At 47.2% G+C, this 17,977-nt stretch overlaps 1 protein-coding gene across 1 annotated transcript; it reads left to right on the top strand.

Moving 5' to 3' along the window:
* The first annotated feature begins 723 nt into the window (after positions 1-723).
* On the top strand, positions 724-16,714 carry PGLYRP3 (peptidoglycan recognition protein 3). The gene is made up of 8 exons (XM_063628109.1): positions 724-1,033; positions 2,966-3,061; positions 6,452-6,653; positions 8,671-8,789; positions 9,731-9,883; positions 11,141-11,339; positions 14,530-14,648; positions 15,640-16,714. Exons 2-8 carry the CDS (start codon positions 3,007-3,009, stop codon positions 15,816-15,818), a joined length of 1,026 nt encoding a protein of 341 aa, XP_063484179.1. The 5' UTR covers positions 724-1,033; positions 2,966-3,006; the 3' UTR covers positions 15,819-16,714.
* Positions 16,715-17,977: the final 1,263 nt, after the last annotated feature.

Below are 17,977 nucleotides of genomic sequence, written 5' to 3'. Positions count from 1 at the left end.
GAAAATGGAGGTCACTCAGCATGTCTCCCTCAGATGCTGGCAGCCATGTGAGGCTGTGGGGTCTAGGAGAGGTCTCCTCAGCTTTTGTCCCTGAAGAGTGGTTTGGGCTGATCAGTGTATAGAACAGAGTGGGTATCCAAGTATCTTCTAAAGAGTGCATGGTACTTTCCAAGACCTCTGGCCTGAGCATTCCCCATCCAGGGTGCTGCAGCTCAGGTACACTTGGCTGAGCCTGACTGGAAAGTCTTATGCATCAACCTCTTCAGAGAAGAGACAGGGATTCTTGGAGACCAGAGTTGAGGATTGAGGGCCACTGTCAGGAATGCGTGAGGAGGGCAGAGCCTTGGTATGTTTCAAGGGAAGAGTTTGAAATTGAGATGCAGTTTTTGGATGAATGGGCATGATAGCTACAGGGTCAGAATAAGTTCTAGTGATGACATATTGCTAGCTGCCTCCTGGGAATGTGCCTTTCAATTTCTGTCCCTTCCTCCTGCCCCTGCTGGCGACACCAGTGGAAACTGGAACAGATAGATCTTCATTGGTAGGAAGTTCCCAGATGTCAGGGACAGAACCCCCGGGGCCCCAGGTCTACAAGGCATAAGGGCTGGGGATGAGGAAGGAACTCAGGGAGTGTGGGGCAATCACGCCCTTTCCCAGGGAGGAGCTACCTGGGCTTATTCACAGGGCGGGTCCCCAGGTGCTCTCAGCCTGGGTCTGTTCCCACTTAAGTTTCTCTGGGTGCTGTAAACAGAGCTGGCTTGGAGCCTCAGCCCTCTGCCTTTCTCTTCTCTTCCACCTTTTGTTAGGGATCCTGGGCTCTCCTCTTCTCTCTGGGAAGCCAGAGCCCAAGTCCTCCATTCCCAGGGAGGGAGTGCCCTCTAGGGCCAGGGGGAGTGAAGGCCTGAGGAGGCACCAGCTGGAGAAGAAGGGCAGGGCCTGGAGGCCAAGTCTGGAAGGGAAGGAGCTGCTGGCCAATCAGGGGCGAGCCGACTGCACCCTGACCTGCTGGGCTGGGACAGCACAGAACCCACAGGTATCTATCTGTGAGTTTGAGTATGTGTGTGTGTGTGTTTCTTTAGAAGCCCTCTTCCAGCAATGGGACTGAAGTCTATAGGGTTAAAATGTGTACATGGTAGGGAAAGCTCCCCTGATCTCCCTTTTGGAACTCTTTCTCCAAATAAGAAAACTTTCTTCATTCTAAATTCTTCTAAATGAGTTGGGTTTCACCACTGCTGGATCTTTCTTGGCAATGCTGTGGGTTCTGGGGTTACCTCTACCCAATTTCTTCCTTTTCTGTAGAGCCCTAAATTCTTATCTATTATGTCTCACTTGTCTCCTGCTCTAATGTTTCTTTAAGTATACAGGATGCACAGCAGTGTGAGCCAAGGTGGTAAATCCTTGGCTCCAGCTAATCCTACCAGGTTAGTGTTTGCAGTTCATGGTGTGGATTGGAGACACTATCAGTTCTGTCTCTGGCAAGGTCAGGGGCTGGGCTGAAGCCTTGATATTTTGGATGTATGATATGACAAGCTTGGGGCAGGATTTGCCATACTGACGTTTCATGGTTGTGGAAGCACCATGGTTAAATGACCAGGGTGCAAACCAGAATTGATAGTGGCTTCCAGTAGCTTTGCAGAAGGCCAGCTCCTCACAGGGCTTCAATCTTGGGAAAGTGAATCTTTACCTCTCATTTAACTAACGAGGGAGGCTGAACATTTTTCCTTATATTTATTAGGTGCCTGCTGCATTTGTAATTGGCTCATTTTGTCTTCACTGCAGTTTTCCTGAATGAATGGAATCCTGGGTGTTATCTGCTAAGTGGTTGCTTGTCCTGACCCAGGAGGCTTCCGCATGCTCTACTCTTAAGACACGGTTTTAAAAATTTTCCATCTGGGGACTGCTGATCGCAGTTTAAAAACCCTGGAGGGCAATGATCTATCCCATTTGGTTTCAAACTCCACTTTATATTTTCTCAGTAGGAAAACTGGGGGGAAAGTTGATGTTTTGGGTGGTAGCTCATAGAGCTAAAGTTTCAGTCTGACTGAGTATGAGTAAGCAATTCACTTCTACCTGAAAGAGCAGGAAAGATTCCTGGAGCTGGAAAAGACTATAGTGATCCTATAGTTCAACCTCTTGGGCCCATGTTGAGAACGTCCATCAGAAACTCAAACAGGTTGTGAAGTCTCAGGCAGAGGCTCTGGAGTCAGACAGACCTGGGTATGAATCTGGCTCTGACCCTATTAGCTGGGAAACTTAGGACAAGTGACTCAAACTCTCTGAGGCTCAGTGTTCTGATGATAAGTGCGGGTCTCATAGGTCATTGTGAGACTACTTAGTGAATATCCATGGAGTCCTCAGCAAAAACCTCGGAGCACAGAATGCAGTCAGTAAGTGGTAGCTGTTATTATGATTCTCACTAAAGAAGAGGTTAGTCGAGCATCTGTCAGGGATCTTTGCAGAGTAGAGGACTGAATTGAATGACTTTACATACCTGGGACTCTCAAATGGTGCAGGGGGCGAAGCCAAGCCTGCTTCTGCTTGCAGTTCACTCCATCTGAGCCTCAATGTTCTTACCTTTAAAAATGGGATCAAATATGAAATTGCACCACTAGATACGAAAATACATACACAGGGTTTTTTCATAACAGCTACCTCAAGGATTTTAGAAATTGTTATTTTCCACCCTGAAAGGCCTAAGATCAGGCACTGGGCTTCTATGAGGAGCCAGGAGTTGCCCAGGGCAACAGGAGGTGGGTGGGGAGTGGGGTGGCTAGACACAGGCAATAGTGTCCTCACATTTATTGGGCACCTGATGTGTTTAAGGGGCCCTGAGAAGCCTGAGCCAGGTGCTGGCCCTCAGGAAGCCACAGGATGGTAGGGGAGGCAGACAGTGGTGCCACGTAGTAGGGGGGTGCTCCACTTGTGGAGTTAGCATGGTTGTGTTAACTGTTAGCCTCTCTTCCAGGGCCGCCATCCACACTGTCCCAGTCAGAGTCCTGGGACCACATGGGGATGCTGCCGTGGCTTCTTGCCTTCTCCATTCTGGGTCTCCAGGCTTGGGGTAAGTTTTCTTTACTTGTATCAGAAGTGCCTTTGATGAGCAAGAGAAGACCGTTCTCAAGTTTAACAATAGAAACCCATCCAAGTGCTTTCCCTTTGTTAGTGGATAGTGTAGCTTTGCAATTTGGAGCCCTGTTCTAGAGTTTACAGATTTTTGTTCAAATCCTTGCCTGCCCTTTGTTATGGTCTTCAACAAGTTATTCAATTTCTTTGAATCTTATTTGCTCCCATGATAAAAGGATAATATTGCTCATTTCTTAGGGTTGTTTTTGAGGATTAAATTAGATCACAAGTGTGCGCCATTTAGCACAATGCCCAAACAGTAAGTGCTGGATAATTTGTAGCTATGATTTAATTATTACCACCATCATTATTATACCAATCGTAGTTAAACCCAGCACTTGGGTCTACATTTGTAAATAAAAGCAAATTCCCCAAGAGTAGCAATGACCTTTCTCTACATTAAAAAAATTTCTTATCGTTTTATACATAAGAGTAGACACATAGCAATGTTCAGTAAACAAATGCTGTCGAATTAAAATGGAAGTGAGCTTGGTGATTCTTAAAGATGACATGTTTTTCAGTTTGTCTTACATACACAGACCCCCTTCTGAAGGAAAAATGTAATATAGCTTTCTCTCTGTCCTCTGCTACTCAGACAGCAAATTTAATGGGATTACCTGGAGTTAGTGTTGGAGAAACTCACAGGCCTTTCATTGTATGAATGGAAAAGCTGAGGCCCTGATGGGGAAATTAACTTGCCCAAGCAAGGCAGGGAGTTTTGTGTGGTCCTCATCCCTGCCTCTTGGTTCCTGCCCTGCCCCTGTCCTGCCTGCCAGGTGTCAGTGTTGGCCTGCGGGTTGCTCTTCCACTCTGAGAATCCTGTGGGTTTCATTTGTAAAGTGTCCTCTCAACGCTCCTCCCTCCCCATCCCCAGTCCTCTGTGTCCCCTTCACAGCCCAGCTCAGGCCCTCTGCCTGCTGAGGTGGGCTCCTGTACTCAGCAGTCTCTCCAGCACACCTTGGACTTGGTGTCCTGGTCATGTATTTGCTCTTGATTTCACAGAAGGACAGAACCCCAGAACCATGGTGGAGACCCTCGGCGACTTTGTCTTGTAGGAAGAGAAACAGGTCACATTGTGGCAGTGACTAACCCAAGTTCATCTGACAACTTTGGGGAGGTTGCAGAGTACAGTTGTTATGAACAGGGGCTTCGGGGCCAGAGATTCTGATTGGAATCTAAATCTACGCTTAAAACCTCTGTTATGTTAGACAAGTAACCTAACTTCCCTAAGACTTGGTTTCCCTTCTGTATAGACAGCATAGTTGCTTTGCTTAACTCATGAAGTTGTTTTAAGCCACAGTTCTGATAGCATCCTTGGATGTGCTTTGTAACCACAGGGCTGGTCTGTGGGAGGTGGGGCTGCTGACAATGTCACTGCTGCCACTGGCTACTGCTCCCAGGACCCCTGGTACTGAAAGGACAGGCTGGCAGTGGCTAATCCACAGTAAAAGGTCTCTAAAACGTCTAGTTTTTGAAGGCAGTCACAATGATCTGTATATTTCTGTTTCAAGAACCTTGTCTGGCACCCATAGGTGATTAAGACGTGTGTTAGCTCAACATGTCACGACTGTCTTGGTATGTGACACTCTGTTGGGTACCCATGGTTTGATTAGTAGGTCTGCAGGTGAACCAGGAAAGGTGGCTCTGCCCAGATAAGGCAGCAGGCGAGACTGCAGTGCTCCTGGAATGGAGGGAGGCTGGGGGAGGTGGGAGGACAAAGGCCTTTCTGGGCAGATGTGGAAGGCAGAGGCAGGCCGAGGCCAGAGACTTCGGTGGTTCTCGTCTGTGTGCTTGCTAGAAGACGTTAGGTGACCTGGGGAGGAGGAGAGGCTATGCACTGCGGAGTGGGATGTCTGGCCCAGCCTCTGAGCTTGCTGGCCACGTGCACTCCAAGGAGTGCACCAATGCACCAGTGCTCTCTTGCAGGGGATTTTCCACAGTTCTCCTGGAATGAGACCCAAGCCAGTGGCTTGTCCCAGAGGCTTATGGACCTGTTTGTCAGTATCTCACAGTTCATTCACAAGGGTCGCAATGGTGAGGCGGTTTGGAGATTGGCTGGGGCTTCTTAAGTGGTCAGAAATGTTTCTCAGGACTTGATAATGTCTGGGCTGAGAGTCAAAGGGTTGGGGAGGAATCCCAAGAGGTTCGTCTCCAACCACTCCCATGGATCATCCTGAGTCCTTAGGCAAAGGGGAGTTCCTCAGCCTAAGGAGAGAAAAAGAAGAGAAACTCAAATGAAGAAAGAGAAGGAGGCCGGGCACGGTGGTTCACGCCTATAATCCCAGCACTTTGGGAGGCCGAGGTGGGTGGATCACGAGGTCAGGAGATCGAGACCATTCTGGCTAACACGGTGAAACCCTGTCTCTACTAAAAATACAGAAAATTAGCTTGGCATAGTGACACGCACCTGTAATTCCAGTTACTCAGGAGGCTGAAGCAAGAGAATCACTTGAATCCGGGAGGTGGAGGCTGCAGTGAGCCGAGATCACGCCACTACACTACAGCCTGGGTGACAGAGCAAGACTCCATCTCAAAAAAAAACAAAAAAACCAAAAAAAAAAAACCAAAAAAAACAACAACAACAAAAAAAAAAGAGAGAGAGAGAAGGAGAAAAAACCCAGAGAGAAAAGACATGTCCTCCACTCCCAGCTCCAGCATGACAGTGTCTCCATTGTCCCTCAGAGCGCTCCTGGGGCTCCCGTGATGAGAATGGAGAAAGGGAGCCCTCAGGTAGCCTGCTGCCATGGGTGGGATCTCACAGCCCTGCAGCTAGGGAGTGTTCACCCAGAAGAAAGAGGTGCAGATCCCGTGTTTATGGAGACTCCTGTGGGCTCTGGAGTCCCTAGTTGAGGAGACTGATAGAGCTTCCTTCAAAGAGTCACGGTTCTTAGGGGAGGGGAAGACAAGAGACACAGTTGAGACCAGGGCAAATGGCAGTGAAGAAAATGCATCCTCAGGGTTCTGGGCTAAGGAGGCAGCTCAGAGCCCCATGGTGGGCGGCGGGGTTGGCTGGGGTGCCTTCTGAAGGAGGGGAGCATGTAGGCCAGGAGGCAGTAGGGGATGGGATTTGCCCTTCAGGGAAAGACAAGGAGAGGTTGTCTGGGAACAAGGCGGTACGACTTCCCAGGCTGAGTGCAGCGTGTGTCCGGGCAGTGGTTCAGCCACAGTGGAGAGGAAGAGGGGGCTGTGGGGGTGAAGGGCTCCCCCAGGGTGTCTCCCATGCATGGGGCAGGCCTGCCCTGAGCATGAGAGGTCAGGGCACATGGTCGACCTGTTGGGGGAAGATGGGCAGGGCCTGCTACGTGCCATTCTGTGGTCTTCCCTACAGATACTCCCACCATCGTCTCCCGCAAGGAGTGGGGGGCAAGGCCGCTCGCCTGCAGGGCCCTGCTGACCCTGCCTGTGGCCTACATCATCACAGACCAGCTCCCAGGGATGCAGTGCCAGGAGCAGAGCATTTGCAGCCAGACACTGCGGGGGTTGCAGTCCCATTCCATCTACACCATAGGCTGGTGCGACGTGGCGTACAAGTAAGAGGCTAGCCAAGTCCCCGAGGCCCACATCCAAAGTCACCCCCCCTCTCAGGGTGCTTCCCATTTCCCCTTCTCTGTGGCTCTTATTTTCTGGGCTTCATTTACATTGCATTTGTAATGAATAAAGATGGTAAAAGGGAAATCAAACAAAATCTGAAACCTCCGGGGATTGTAAGAGGGATGACTCTAAGCCACTTATTTAAGTGGCTTTCGATTCTGGTGCTCCTGTGAAAAAGCAAGGAAGCTTATGTAACAACTGCAGTTTTAACTGAGCCCTTGGAACTCATGAAATGTTACAGTTTACAGAGGTCTTCACAAATATCACCCAATTTGGCCCTCCCAGCTACTCTGAGAAATGGGTTCCTACCCATATTCCTACCCTTATTTCACAGGTGGGAAAGCCACGGTTCAGGGGAATTAAAAGCTCTGCTCAGAGAGGGGAAGCATGTACCCAGAGCTGTGTGAGGGTGCCTGCCAGTGCAGCCCTTGCTCCTCCCCACCTCACAGGGACTTGCACCTGGAAAGCAGTGTGTCTCACTTGTTACCCTGAAGGACCACTCTGACAGCAAGTCCAGGGACCCCACCGGGGAGAGTGGGCATTGGGAATGGGGGGGAGGTGAGACCTGTAAGAAAACAAGGGAGGGCATGAAGGAGCTGTGCACTGTGCATTGAGTTTCTGCTCTGGGGATCATCAGTGGAAGCCCAGAAGCTTTTCTCCCTTAGCCTCAAGAATGAGGAGACATATGTAGAAGGAGAGGGAAAGAGAGAGTGGGAATGGGGCTGTCCTCCACGGAACTCTAGAGACAAACATAAATAATTTCTGAATTATCCATTTTGGAAATGGAAATCTAAGTCTTCTTATTTATTTATTTAATTTATTTTTAAACACAAATAAATAAGAGCAGTTGCAGGCCCTGGTTGTGGCCCCCAGCACCCCTGGGATGGCTGGGTCTTCCCTGTCTGCCCACGGTGCATGCCGTGTCAACCACGACTCACCTGCTGCCCCTGCCACCAGCATCTCCACTGTCCTGCTGTTGTTGCTGCTGTGTTATCTGGTTTGGTCACTATATTCCTAAGTTATTTCAGCCACTGCATCTCTAAGTCAGGTTTCTACAGTGACAACTTGACAATCTCCAGTTTTGCAATGCAGCTGACAGTAGCTGTAAGGGACTGCTCACACTGGACTAACTGCAGGCTGCTGCAGGAGTGACCAAGGAACTTGTGAAAGTACTGGCAGCAAAGCCAGGGAAGGGGTGGACACACCAGGCTCCACACCCATTCCTCAGGTCGACATCGGTGTAGGGTGGAAAGTCGGCCTGACTCAGTTCAGGCTCTTTCCTTGACCTAAGGGAGGTGTTCTTTCTGTGTTTAGTTTGCTGTGGAAACTCATGTTCTAGTAAAAGATGAATACGGCAAAGTTGTGAAAACATCAATTCTGAAGACTGATTGGAAAGTGGAGGAGAGAAATTATAAAGAGGCAGGAATAAAAGAAGTAGAATAAAAAATTGATTTAAAAAGTAAATGTTAAAAAGGAACATTCTAAACAAATTTCTATGATAAAGAAGAGCTTAAGGAAATTCCTAAAGAGAATCTGAAGAAAAACATCAATACAAAAGGAACTACTGAATCTGGCATAATTGTTTTAGAGAATGTTCAAGTGTTTGGTCCTATAATTTAAAAAACATGATGTATTAATTTTTAAGCTCTTGAAAAGCGTTGGACTAATGTCCTCAGGTCCTTGAGTGTCATGCAGTCAAATTCCACTTTGAACCAAATGAGTATTTTTAAAGTGAGGTTCTGGAAAACACATGCAAGCTAAATCACAACAAAAATTAAAATATATTCCCATGTCTCTTGGAGGTCTAAAACTGATTATTCTGCACCTCCCATTGTTATGTTATTGGAACATAGTACTTATTTATGAGCCTCCAGAACCCCTTTTCCTTTTGAGGATCAGTGAGAGGTTTTCATTTATGGGGATTTGCCAGTAAACCCATTATTTCCTTCTTGTCAGCTTCCTGGTTGGGGATGACGGCAGGGTGTATGAAGGTGTTGGCTGGAACATCCAAGGTTTGCACACCCAGGGCTACAACAACATCTCCCTGGGCATCGCCTTCTTTGGCAGTAAGATAGGTAAGGGCCACTCCCTGTGGACCCCGTGCTGGAGAGTTGTGTACACGCTCTTCCTCCACTCCCAAGGCTCAACACTCATCTTTTCACCCTACATCATACTTACCTTCTCTGATGATCGCCCTTCTCTTGAAGTTCTTTTCTCCTTTGGATTCTGTGACATGCATACTTTTTGTCCTCTGCCTCTCATTACTGGTCTGTACTCTTGTGATACTGCTGAAGCCTGCATGGGCATTGCTTGAGCTCACGGTCGTTGCTGTCACTTCTAAAGTCTGAGGTTGTCTGACATAGACGCTGTGACTGCCAGAGGCAGAGAAGCACGGCTCATCTCTTATTCCAGTTTCTTCCATTGGTGGAAACTGACCAGAAGGCAGCAGGCAGGGAAATCTGGAGATATAATTTGCAGGCTTCTAGCCCCTAGAAAAATAGAGAAAAGCACAGAACAGGGATGGAGTTGAGAAATAATCCATACAGAACCAGCACTTGCCAGCATCCTCATTTGACAGATGGGGCTAGGTAACAGCATTTCTCTCAGAGGTTTTCTGTGAGAATTATGAGTGAACAGATATAAAGAGCCTATTGCACACCTGATCAGGGGAGCTATGAGTAAATTCTGGTTGCCTTTTATCCTGTACTAGTGCACAGCGGACTTGGTCAGGTGGGCTTCCCTTTGCATGTATCCTTCACTGCCTTCCAGCTCTTCTGCCTAAAGATGGAGTGGATAACGTCTTAGCTCGGCTCTTGGAAGAAGTTTTCAACCTTGGCTGCTAAGAGATCTAGGTAATTTCTTGCCTCTTAGGCACTCTGTTCTGGCAACTGGGCCAGTTTCTTCTCTTCCAATCCAGTTATTCAGGCTCAAGTGGTAATATCATCCTCCCTTCAGGTGTCTGGTCCAGGTGGAGTTTCTTACTGACATTTCTGTGCTCCCTGTCCTCCTCTTTAAGGCAGCAGTCCTAGCCCTGCTGCATTATCAGCTGCAGAGGGTCTGATCTCCTATGCCATCCAGAAGGGTCACCTGTCGCCCAGGTATATTCAGCCACTTCTTCTGAAAGAAGAGACCTGCCTGGACCCTCAACATCCAGTGATGCCCAGGAAAGGTAAGACCCTCCATGTCACCTCGCCCTCCTCCTCGCACCACCCAGCCATGTTTGGGAGCCATGTATGGGAGTGCTTTTTCCTGTCAGATCCCATGGGATTCTGGGACCAAGAACATCTCATGCCTACTTTGAGATCTGGAAAATTTTGAGAGGGCATCTTCCTGGCCTCCTCTCCATCCCATCAGAATGAGATAGCCATGGACTTATTCTTAAAACAAACACATATGTACACAGATTTTCACTCAATCAACAAATATTTACTGCATAGCAGGCACGGCAGTGTTCTAAGTACTGAGCATACAGCTGTGAACAAAACAGATGAAACTCTTCACCTTCAGGAAGCTTGCACTTCAGTGAGAAAAGACAGAAAATGAACAAAATAACAAAGAAATATATATGATGTTAGACGGCATAAAGGCTATAGAGAAAAATAGACTGGGAATGGAGTGGGATTAACATGTATACATATTTGTGTCTATTATATGGGGACACGAAGACATACATAAGCTTACATACCTTTCTAAATGCAAAAACCAGCCATGGCCCCAGCATGGCCACAGCTCAGAGAAAAGCTCGTGCTCACAGATGATGCTGACATCAGAGTGCATATAACAAAAAGCTGAGTAATGAAAATAATGCACTATTTTCAAATGAATAAGCAGTAACCTAAAACCAGTCAAATTAATAAGCACTCCTGCTAGTGTGGACCTTTTCTTGGGATCAATGATGTTTTTAGAATTAGCTTTTCAAAATTGTGAATCTCTAAATAAAATATTTCTTGCTTTTGGACAGGCACTATGTTCAATAATGATAATTCCTTAATATTTGTACAGTTCTTGCTAGATTTCAAGTTGTTTCCAAATGTGTGTGATCAGTTCAGAGAGGCCAGTGACTTCTGCGTTATAGTCCTGTTACATAAGCGCACATACCTGCATATGTATTTGCAATGTGTGGTCTTTTGAAGACAATGACCATGCCTCTGTATAACCCACAGTCCTTTCCTTTCTGCTTATGCACTGATTTATATTGGTATCAGGGCTGTAGATTTTTGCCTCAGCCCCCTGGCTCCAGCCCTCTGAATCTGAAACCCCCCAACTGGACTTCCCCAGAATCCCAAAGCCGATCTTACATTAGGATGTGCCCATGGGTGCTGGAGGCCTGGGAGAGGCTGAAGAATAATCCAGCCTGGAGTTGAGCTATTGCTCACAGAGAGGCAAAAACAAATCCCTATTTCCTTGGCTTTTCATTTTACCACAGTTTGCCCCAACATCATCAAACGATCTGCTTGGGAAGCCAGAGAGACACACTGCCCTAAAATGAACCTCCCAGCCAAATACGTCATCATCATCCACACCGCTGGCGCAAGCTGCACTGTATCCACAGACTGCCAGACTGTCGTCCGAAACATACAGTCCTTTCACATGGACACACGGGACTTTTGTGACATTGGATATCAGTAAGTGGGATCAATGCCAGGAGAACCCTCTTTTTCTTCAGGATTGTAGGAAGGAAGGCTGTGGGAGGGAACTGATGTTTCCTGAGCCTCTCCTTTGGGCTGGGTGCTTTCCATAAGGCATCATATTTTATTTTTGCAAGACTGGGCTGAGGATCATTCAGAGCATAGCTAATGGTCAGTTACCTCGCTTGGACATATCTCCACAAGTGGTTGGGAAGATTCTGAAAAGAAGGCATTAGAAGCCTAGTGATAAAGCAAGAAGGTGATACCCTCAGGGGAGGCCACAAAGGGTTGTACCTTTTTAATGCAATCCCTTCTAACCTGTCAGAGACAAAGGCCTTGCTGGCTCCTACCTCAGTCTGCCCAGCTCCAAACTTGCTCTCTCCGATGTTAGAATCCTGCTATTCCTCTGGTGTTACTTACCTCATTTTATAGATGTAGGAACTTTTAACCTCTCTGGGCCTCTTTTGTCTCATCTCTACAATAGGGACAATACTTTAGCTGTTTGAAGACAGGGAGCGAGATCAAAACATTCTCTTTTGGTGCCTTTAATGCCAGATCTGTAATAAAGAAACACATTAAACTAATGGAGTAGAAGAAGCTACTTGGAGGATGTCTTGGAATTTTCATAGGAAGGATTTAGGGCTAGAGTATAATGTATTTCAATTATTCATCTGTGACTTAATCACAACAAATCTTACAAAGTCTCAGGTAGATGTGCTTTTGCAAATGTGTTGTTCTGGGCCTATTGTCTCTCCTTTTAACTCCTGTTTTAAAAGCAGCCTTTGCAAACAGGAGGGAACTCTTGCTTCATTTTGCAGGATTTTCCATGGACTTTCTATGGTTGTTTAGTACAGGTAACAGGAAATTGACTATAAATCTGGAAATTCCACATGGAAAATGCCAGAAGTTGAGAGAATGTTTGTTTTCCTCTTTCACTCAGTCTTTAGAGACTTGATCCCCGTTTCTTGACTTCAAAACCTGTTGCGATATCCTTCTGCTCCAGCCTCATGATATGTCATCTGTAACCCTGATGTGGACTGTAATCAGGACAAAGCAGCCACTCACACATTATTTTCTAGTTTTTTAATCAATAGTTATTGGATAGCTACTATATGCCTGGTGCTAGACAAGATATATCAATCTAACAACAAACAGAGAGAGATTCTCCAAAGATGATGAATTTGGCCAGGCACGGTGGCTCATGCCTATGATCTCAGCAATTTAGGAGGCCGTTGCGGAAGGATTGCTTGAGGTCAGGAGTTTGAGATCAGCCTGGGCAACATAGGGAGACCCCATCTCTTCAAAAAAATAAAATAATTAGCTGGGTTTGGTGGCATGTATACCTGTAGTCAGTCCTAACTACTTGGAAGGCTGAAACAGGAGGATCGCTTGAGTCTAGTAGTTTGAGGCTGCAGTGAGTCATGGTTGTGCCACTGCCCTTCGGCCTGAGCAACAGAGTGAGACCCTGTCTGAAAAAACAAAAACAAAAGCAAGAGAATAAAGATAAGTGTTTTATTTGGGAGTGTAAAGGGAATTTCCAAATCTGGGATATGCCTGCTACAGGAACCATAGGCATATCCAAAGAGGTTCAGGCTAGGGGAAGCTTTTAAAGGCAAAAGGGAAAAGTGTACATTGTTTGTTTTGAAATAAAGGGAACACTGGAGAACATTGGCACTTATCGCAGGAGGTGACACCAGTTCGTTAGTGGAGACAGTGTGTTGGGCAAGTGTTCTTCATCAGCTGGATGTTCTTGTGACTAGTAACAAGCTGCAGTTTCGAAAGTTTTTGGCGAAAGTTCTTGTTACAGACATGTGTGCATAAGAGTCCTTCAGAGAATCTTTGTGCTAGTTCTTATTGTAGGCTTGTGTGCGTGAGGGTCCACCCTTCTCAACTTCCTGGCTTTATTTATTTTTGTTAGAGTTTGACACAAGTGACTCCACTTTGATTCTGACAACTTTCACTGATAGACAGGAGAGAAGGAGGGCTAACAAGTAACTACAAGTCAAAGTGTTGAGCACTGTGATGGATGCAGAACAGGATAATGTATAGGATGAGTCTCTAATCAAGGCTTTGTGGGGGGTGATTGGGGTCTGAGAATGGCTTCAGAGGGAGGAGTCCTCATTGGGACATGGATAAGGAGTGGGGTTTATTCAGGCAAAGAAGGAGGAAGAGTGTCTGGGTGAGGAGGAACAGCATTTGCCAGGGCCCGGTGTTCAGACAGAGCATTACAAATAGATTTGAAAGAGAGGAGTGGTGAGTAGTAAGGGTGGGAGGGCCTGGGAGGGGCCACATCACAGAGGGCCTTATAGCAGACTCAGAGAGACTGACTCTATTTGAAAGCCAGCTGCAGACTATTTGGGAGGTCATGCCCTATGATAGGATTTGTATTTTAGAAAAATCACTCTGGGTGCTACTTTAAGAATGGGTTGGAAGGAGGCAAAACTCTGGGCAGGAAGCTATTGCAGTGATCCAGTGACTTGGAGTGGGATCGTGGCAGTTGGTCTAGAAAGAAGTGGAGGAATTTAGAAGCTGTGTAGGAGATACAATTGACAAGCCATGATTGGTGACTAGGTGGGCTGAGTGAGGGGGTAGAAGGCATTCAGGGTGTTGTCCAATTTTCTACCTGGAGAAATTTTAGAAGAAGATGGGTTTGCTTGGACTGTTTTTACAGGTAGCACTTGAAGCTGTGGCAATGATTGTCCAGGGCGAATACGTTGAGTGAGAGAATGGCCTAGACTAGAGTGCGGAGGAGCACCATGTTTGAGGAAGGGAAGGTGGGGTGGCAGAGGGGCCTGAGGGAGCAGCAGGAGGAGGAGAACAAGGAGGGGTGTGGTTGTGGAAGCCTGGGGAAGGGAACATTTTAAGACAGTGGTCAACAGGGTCAGTGTAGTCTAGAAGTAAAATAAGTGTCCATTGTACTTAGTGCCAGGAAGCCACTGCTTACCTTGGAGGGGTCAGATTTAATGGTGTGGTGGGAACAAAAGCCAGGTTGAAGTGGATTGTGGTATTTTTTTGTTTTGTTTTGTTTTGTTTTGTTTTCTGTCCTTGTCCACATTGGCACATAAGAGATCTCTAGTCAATATCGGATGAATGGATGAAAGAATGCATGAGTGGTTGAAGGAGCGAATGAAGCATTTAAATTCTGTTTCCCAGAGTGACTGTCTTTATTTTCTTTTCCTGACCTAAGCTTCCTGGTGGGCCAGGATGGTGGCGTGTATGAAGGGGTTGGATGGCACATCCAAGGCTCTCACACTTATGGATTCAACGATATTGCCCTAGGAATTGCCTTCATCGGCTACTTTGTAGGTAAGGGGTGAGCATGGGGTAGAGGGTGCTGGGGGTTGAAGGACCATGCGGCATGTCTGGGAAGCATGGCGGGAAGGGCAGCCCTGTGGTGCCTGGCAGTGTGAATGGAACATTTTAGCTTTAAAGTGGACTCTTAATACAGGATGTCACCAGGATCCCCTTTCAGACAGAGCATTCACTCCCAAATCCACCCATCCCCATGCCCAGCTCCACCTTGCTTTACATCCAAGGCAAACATGGAGCAAGGGGGGAAATGTCTTTTGCAAACTTCAGTGCTTTTATCGCTCAGTTGGTAAATGCATCCCCTTTCTTGTTAGCCACGGCAACAATTTGGGGAGCACCACTGCCTGTTATGGAAAACCAGTAGGCAGCCCAGTGGTGCTGTATCTGCTTTATACCTGCTCAGAAGTGGTGTGTTGTGCTGCAGTTCTCCTCCAGAACAGTTTTTTATTTTTATTTTTATTTTTATTTATTTATTTTTGAGATGGAGTCTTGCTCTGTCTCCCAGTCTGGAGTGCAGTGGCGTGATGTCGGCTCACTGCAAGCTCCACCTCCCGGGTTGATGCCATTCTCCTGCCTCAGCCTCCTGAGTAGCTGGGACTACAGGCGCCCAGCTAATTTTTTTTGTATTTTTAGTAGAGAAGGGGTTTCACCATGTTAGCCAGGGTGATCTCGATCTCTTAATCTTGTGATCTGCCTGTCTTGGCGTCCCAAAGTGCTGGGATTACAGGCGTGAGCCACCGCGCCTGGCCCCCTCCACAGCAGTTTTTAACCTTCTGGAAGAAACTTCGGCATGGAGGAATCAGAGAAAGCAATGACCTTGTTTTCTTTTTGTGCCGGATTGCCACAATTTAAGTAAATGTATTGGCTATGGTGATGGCGGAATGGGGCATGGTGGGGGAAGAAAGAAACTGGGATCTAGGTGCTTGTCCCTTCCCTAATCAAGAAACTTTAAGCCCCTAATGACTGATGGGGAAAATGTGTTTTGCAGAAAAGCCTCCAAATGCTGCAGCACTGGAGGCAGCCCAGGACCTGATCCAGTGTGCCGTGGTTGAGGGGTACCTGACTCCAAACTACCTGCTGATGGGCCACAGTGACGTGGTCAACATCCTGTCCCCTGGGCAGGCTTTGTATAACATCATCAGCACCTGGCCTCATTTCAAGCACTGAAGGAGGCCCCACTCCCTCTGAGACTGCCCTCCCTCCCCTACCGGGTCTCTCCAATCCTCATCAGCCAAGCTGGCTCAGCACCTTGTGTCCCCCTCCCCTGCCAGCCCATCCTTTCTCAGGTTCGAATGGTCATGTCCTTTCCTGCCAACATCCTCCAAGAGCCCCCAAACCTCACAGCTGGGCATTCACAGCCCTCTTGGTCTGAGTTTAGACTTCCCCTCTCTTCACCTACTTCTCCCCTGGGCACCTACCTCCTCAGTCAGGCGAGACAATGGGTTGGTACTTGTGGCATTTCTCTCTCTCTCCCTGCAACCCCTGTCTCCTCTTCTTTCTTTCTCTCTTTCTTTCTTTCTTTCTTTCTTTCTTTCTTTCTTTCTTTCTTTCTTTCTTTCTTTCTTTCTTTCCTTCTTTCTTTCTTTCTTTCTTTCCTTTCTTTCCTTCCTTTCCTTCCTTCCTTCCTTCCTTCCTTCCTTCCTTCCTTCCTTCCTTCCTTTCTCTTTCTTTCCTTCTTTCTCCTTCTTCCTGCTTTCTCACTCTCTCTCTCGCTTTCTCACTCTCTCTCTCTCTCCCCCCCTCCGCCTGGTGAGCCTTCCCTGTTTTCTGCCTGGAAGCCCCCACCCTTCATCCCTCACCCATGACCTAGGTCAGTGTGCCCACCCCTCCTCTCTGCTCACACATGGACTGGTACATATTTGGATGCAGCCCTTACTTAAGGGCTGTAATTATTTATAGATATGATTTATAGATATGTCTGTCCTCTCCTCTGGGTTGTAAGTTTCTCCAAGGGAGGAATTCTATTTTATTCATCTCTGTCCTCAGTTCCTCAGCAGTGTTTGGAGTTTAATAGGTTCTACAGATGTTTGTTAAAGAAATGGATGAATAAATGAATGAGTGGACCCAGGTCCCTGTTCACCTTGCCAATTTGCTTCGGAACTTCCCCTCTGGGGCAGCCTTTCTGGATAGTGTACCCATCCCACCAGCATTCTCCCTGTTCCTGTTGCCTCCCAGTCCAAGGCTCAGAGCTGGCTCTGGTCGTCTGTCTGTAATAGTGGCTGTATTGTTAGGGTCCCGTGTCCATGTCCCCCAAGAGCACCCTGAAGGCAGGGAGCATGTGCTTCTCTGGGTCAGGCGAGGGCTGTGTCCACACAAGCTGCCCAGTGCCTGCCACTTGCCCTTGCCTGGCTGGGTCCCACTGGGTGTTGGGCTGAGAGAGAGCCCAGAGCCCTGGTGCTCTGTAGCCCTCCCTACCTGGGCTCCTCTTGCCCAGAGGGAAGCTCCTTTTTTTCTGATGGGGGCATGATGATGTACTGCTGTTTACTGGAAGCACATGAGCTGGCTCTTCTTTTCAAGGGTTTTGATCTGGAAACAAGGGAAGGTGTTGACAGAAAGAGTCAAACTCTGTAAAATATTTGAAGAGATTTATTCTAAGCCTAATATGAGTGACCATGGCGTGTGGCACAGCCCCAGTAGGTCCTGAGAACATGTGCCCAACGTGGTCAGGCTACAGTTTGGTTTTATATATTTTAGGGAGACATGAGACATCAATCGATACATGTAAGATGTATATTGGTTTCGCTGGAAAGGTGGGACAACTCAAAGCAGGAGGTGGGTGGGTGGCGGGGAGGGCATCCAAGTCATAAGTGAATTCAAAGATTTTCTGATTGGCAATTGGTTGAAAGAGTTATTATCTAAAGACCTCCAACCAATAGAAAGGAATGTCTGGGTTAAGATGGGGGTGGAGACCACGGTTTATCATGCACATGAAACCTCCACGTAGCAGGCCGCAGAGCTCTTATCAGACCTAAAAGGTGCCAGACTCTTAGTCAATTCTCTCCTGGATCAGGGAAAAGACCTGGAGAGGGAATGGAATTCTCTACAGAATGGGAATTTTCCCCCACAAGAGACAGCTTTACAGGGCCATTTCAAAATATGTCAAATAAATACAGTTTGGGGTAAAATACTTCAATTTCTTTTAGGGCCTGCTAATTGTCATGTTGATATCTTATTGCAACAGTCCGTTTGGTCAGTCTTAAGATCTCCGTTTTAAGGTTAATGCTGGTCAGTTGTGCCTGAATCCCTAACGGAGAAGGGTATAATGAGCCATGTCCGACCTCACTTCCCAACATGGCCTGAACTAGATTTTCATGTTTCCCTTGGAA

The sequence above is a fragment of the Symphalangus syndactylus genome, chromosome 12 (genome assembly GCF_028878055.3).
Source record: "Symphalangus syndactylus isolate Jambi chromosome 12, NHGRI_mSymSyn1-v2.1_pri, whole genome shotgun sequence".
NCBI lineage: Eukaryota > Metazoa > Chordata > Mammalia > Primates > Hylobatidae > Symphalangus > Symphalangus syndactylus.
The sequence above is the reverse complement of the archived record's forward strand: the minus strand, read 5'-3'. Positions and strand labels throughout refer to the sequence as shown.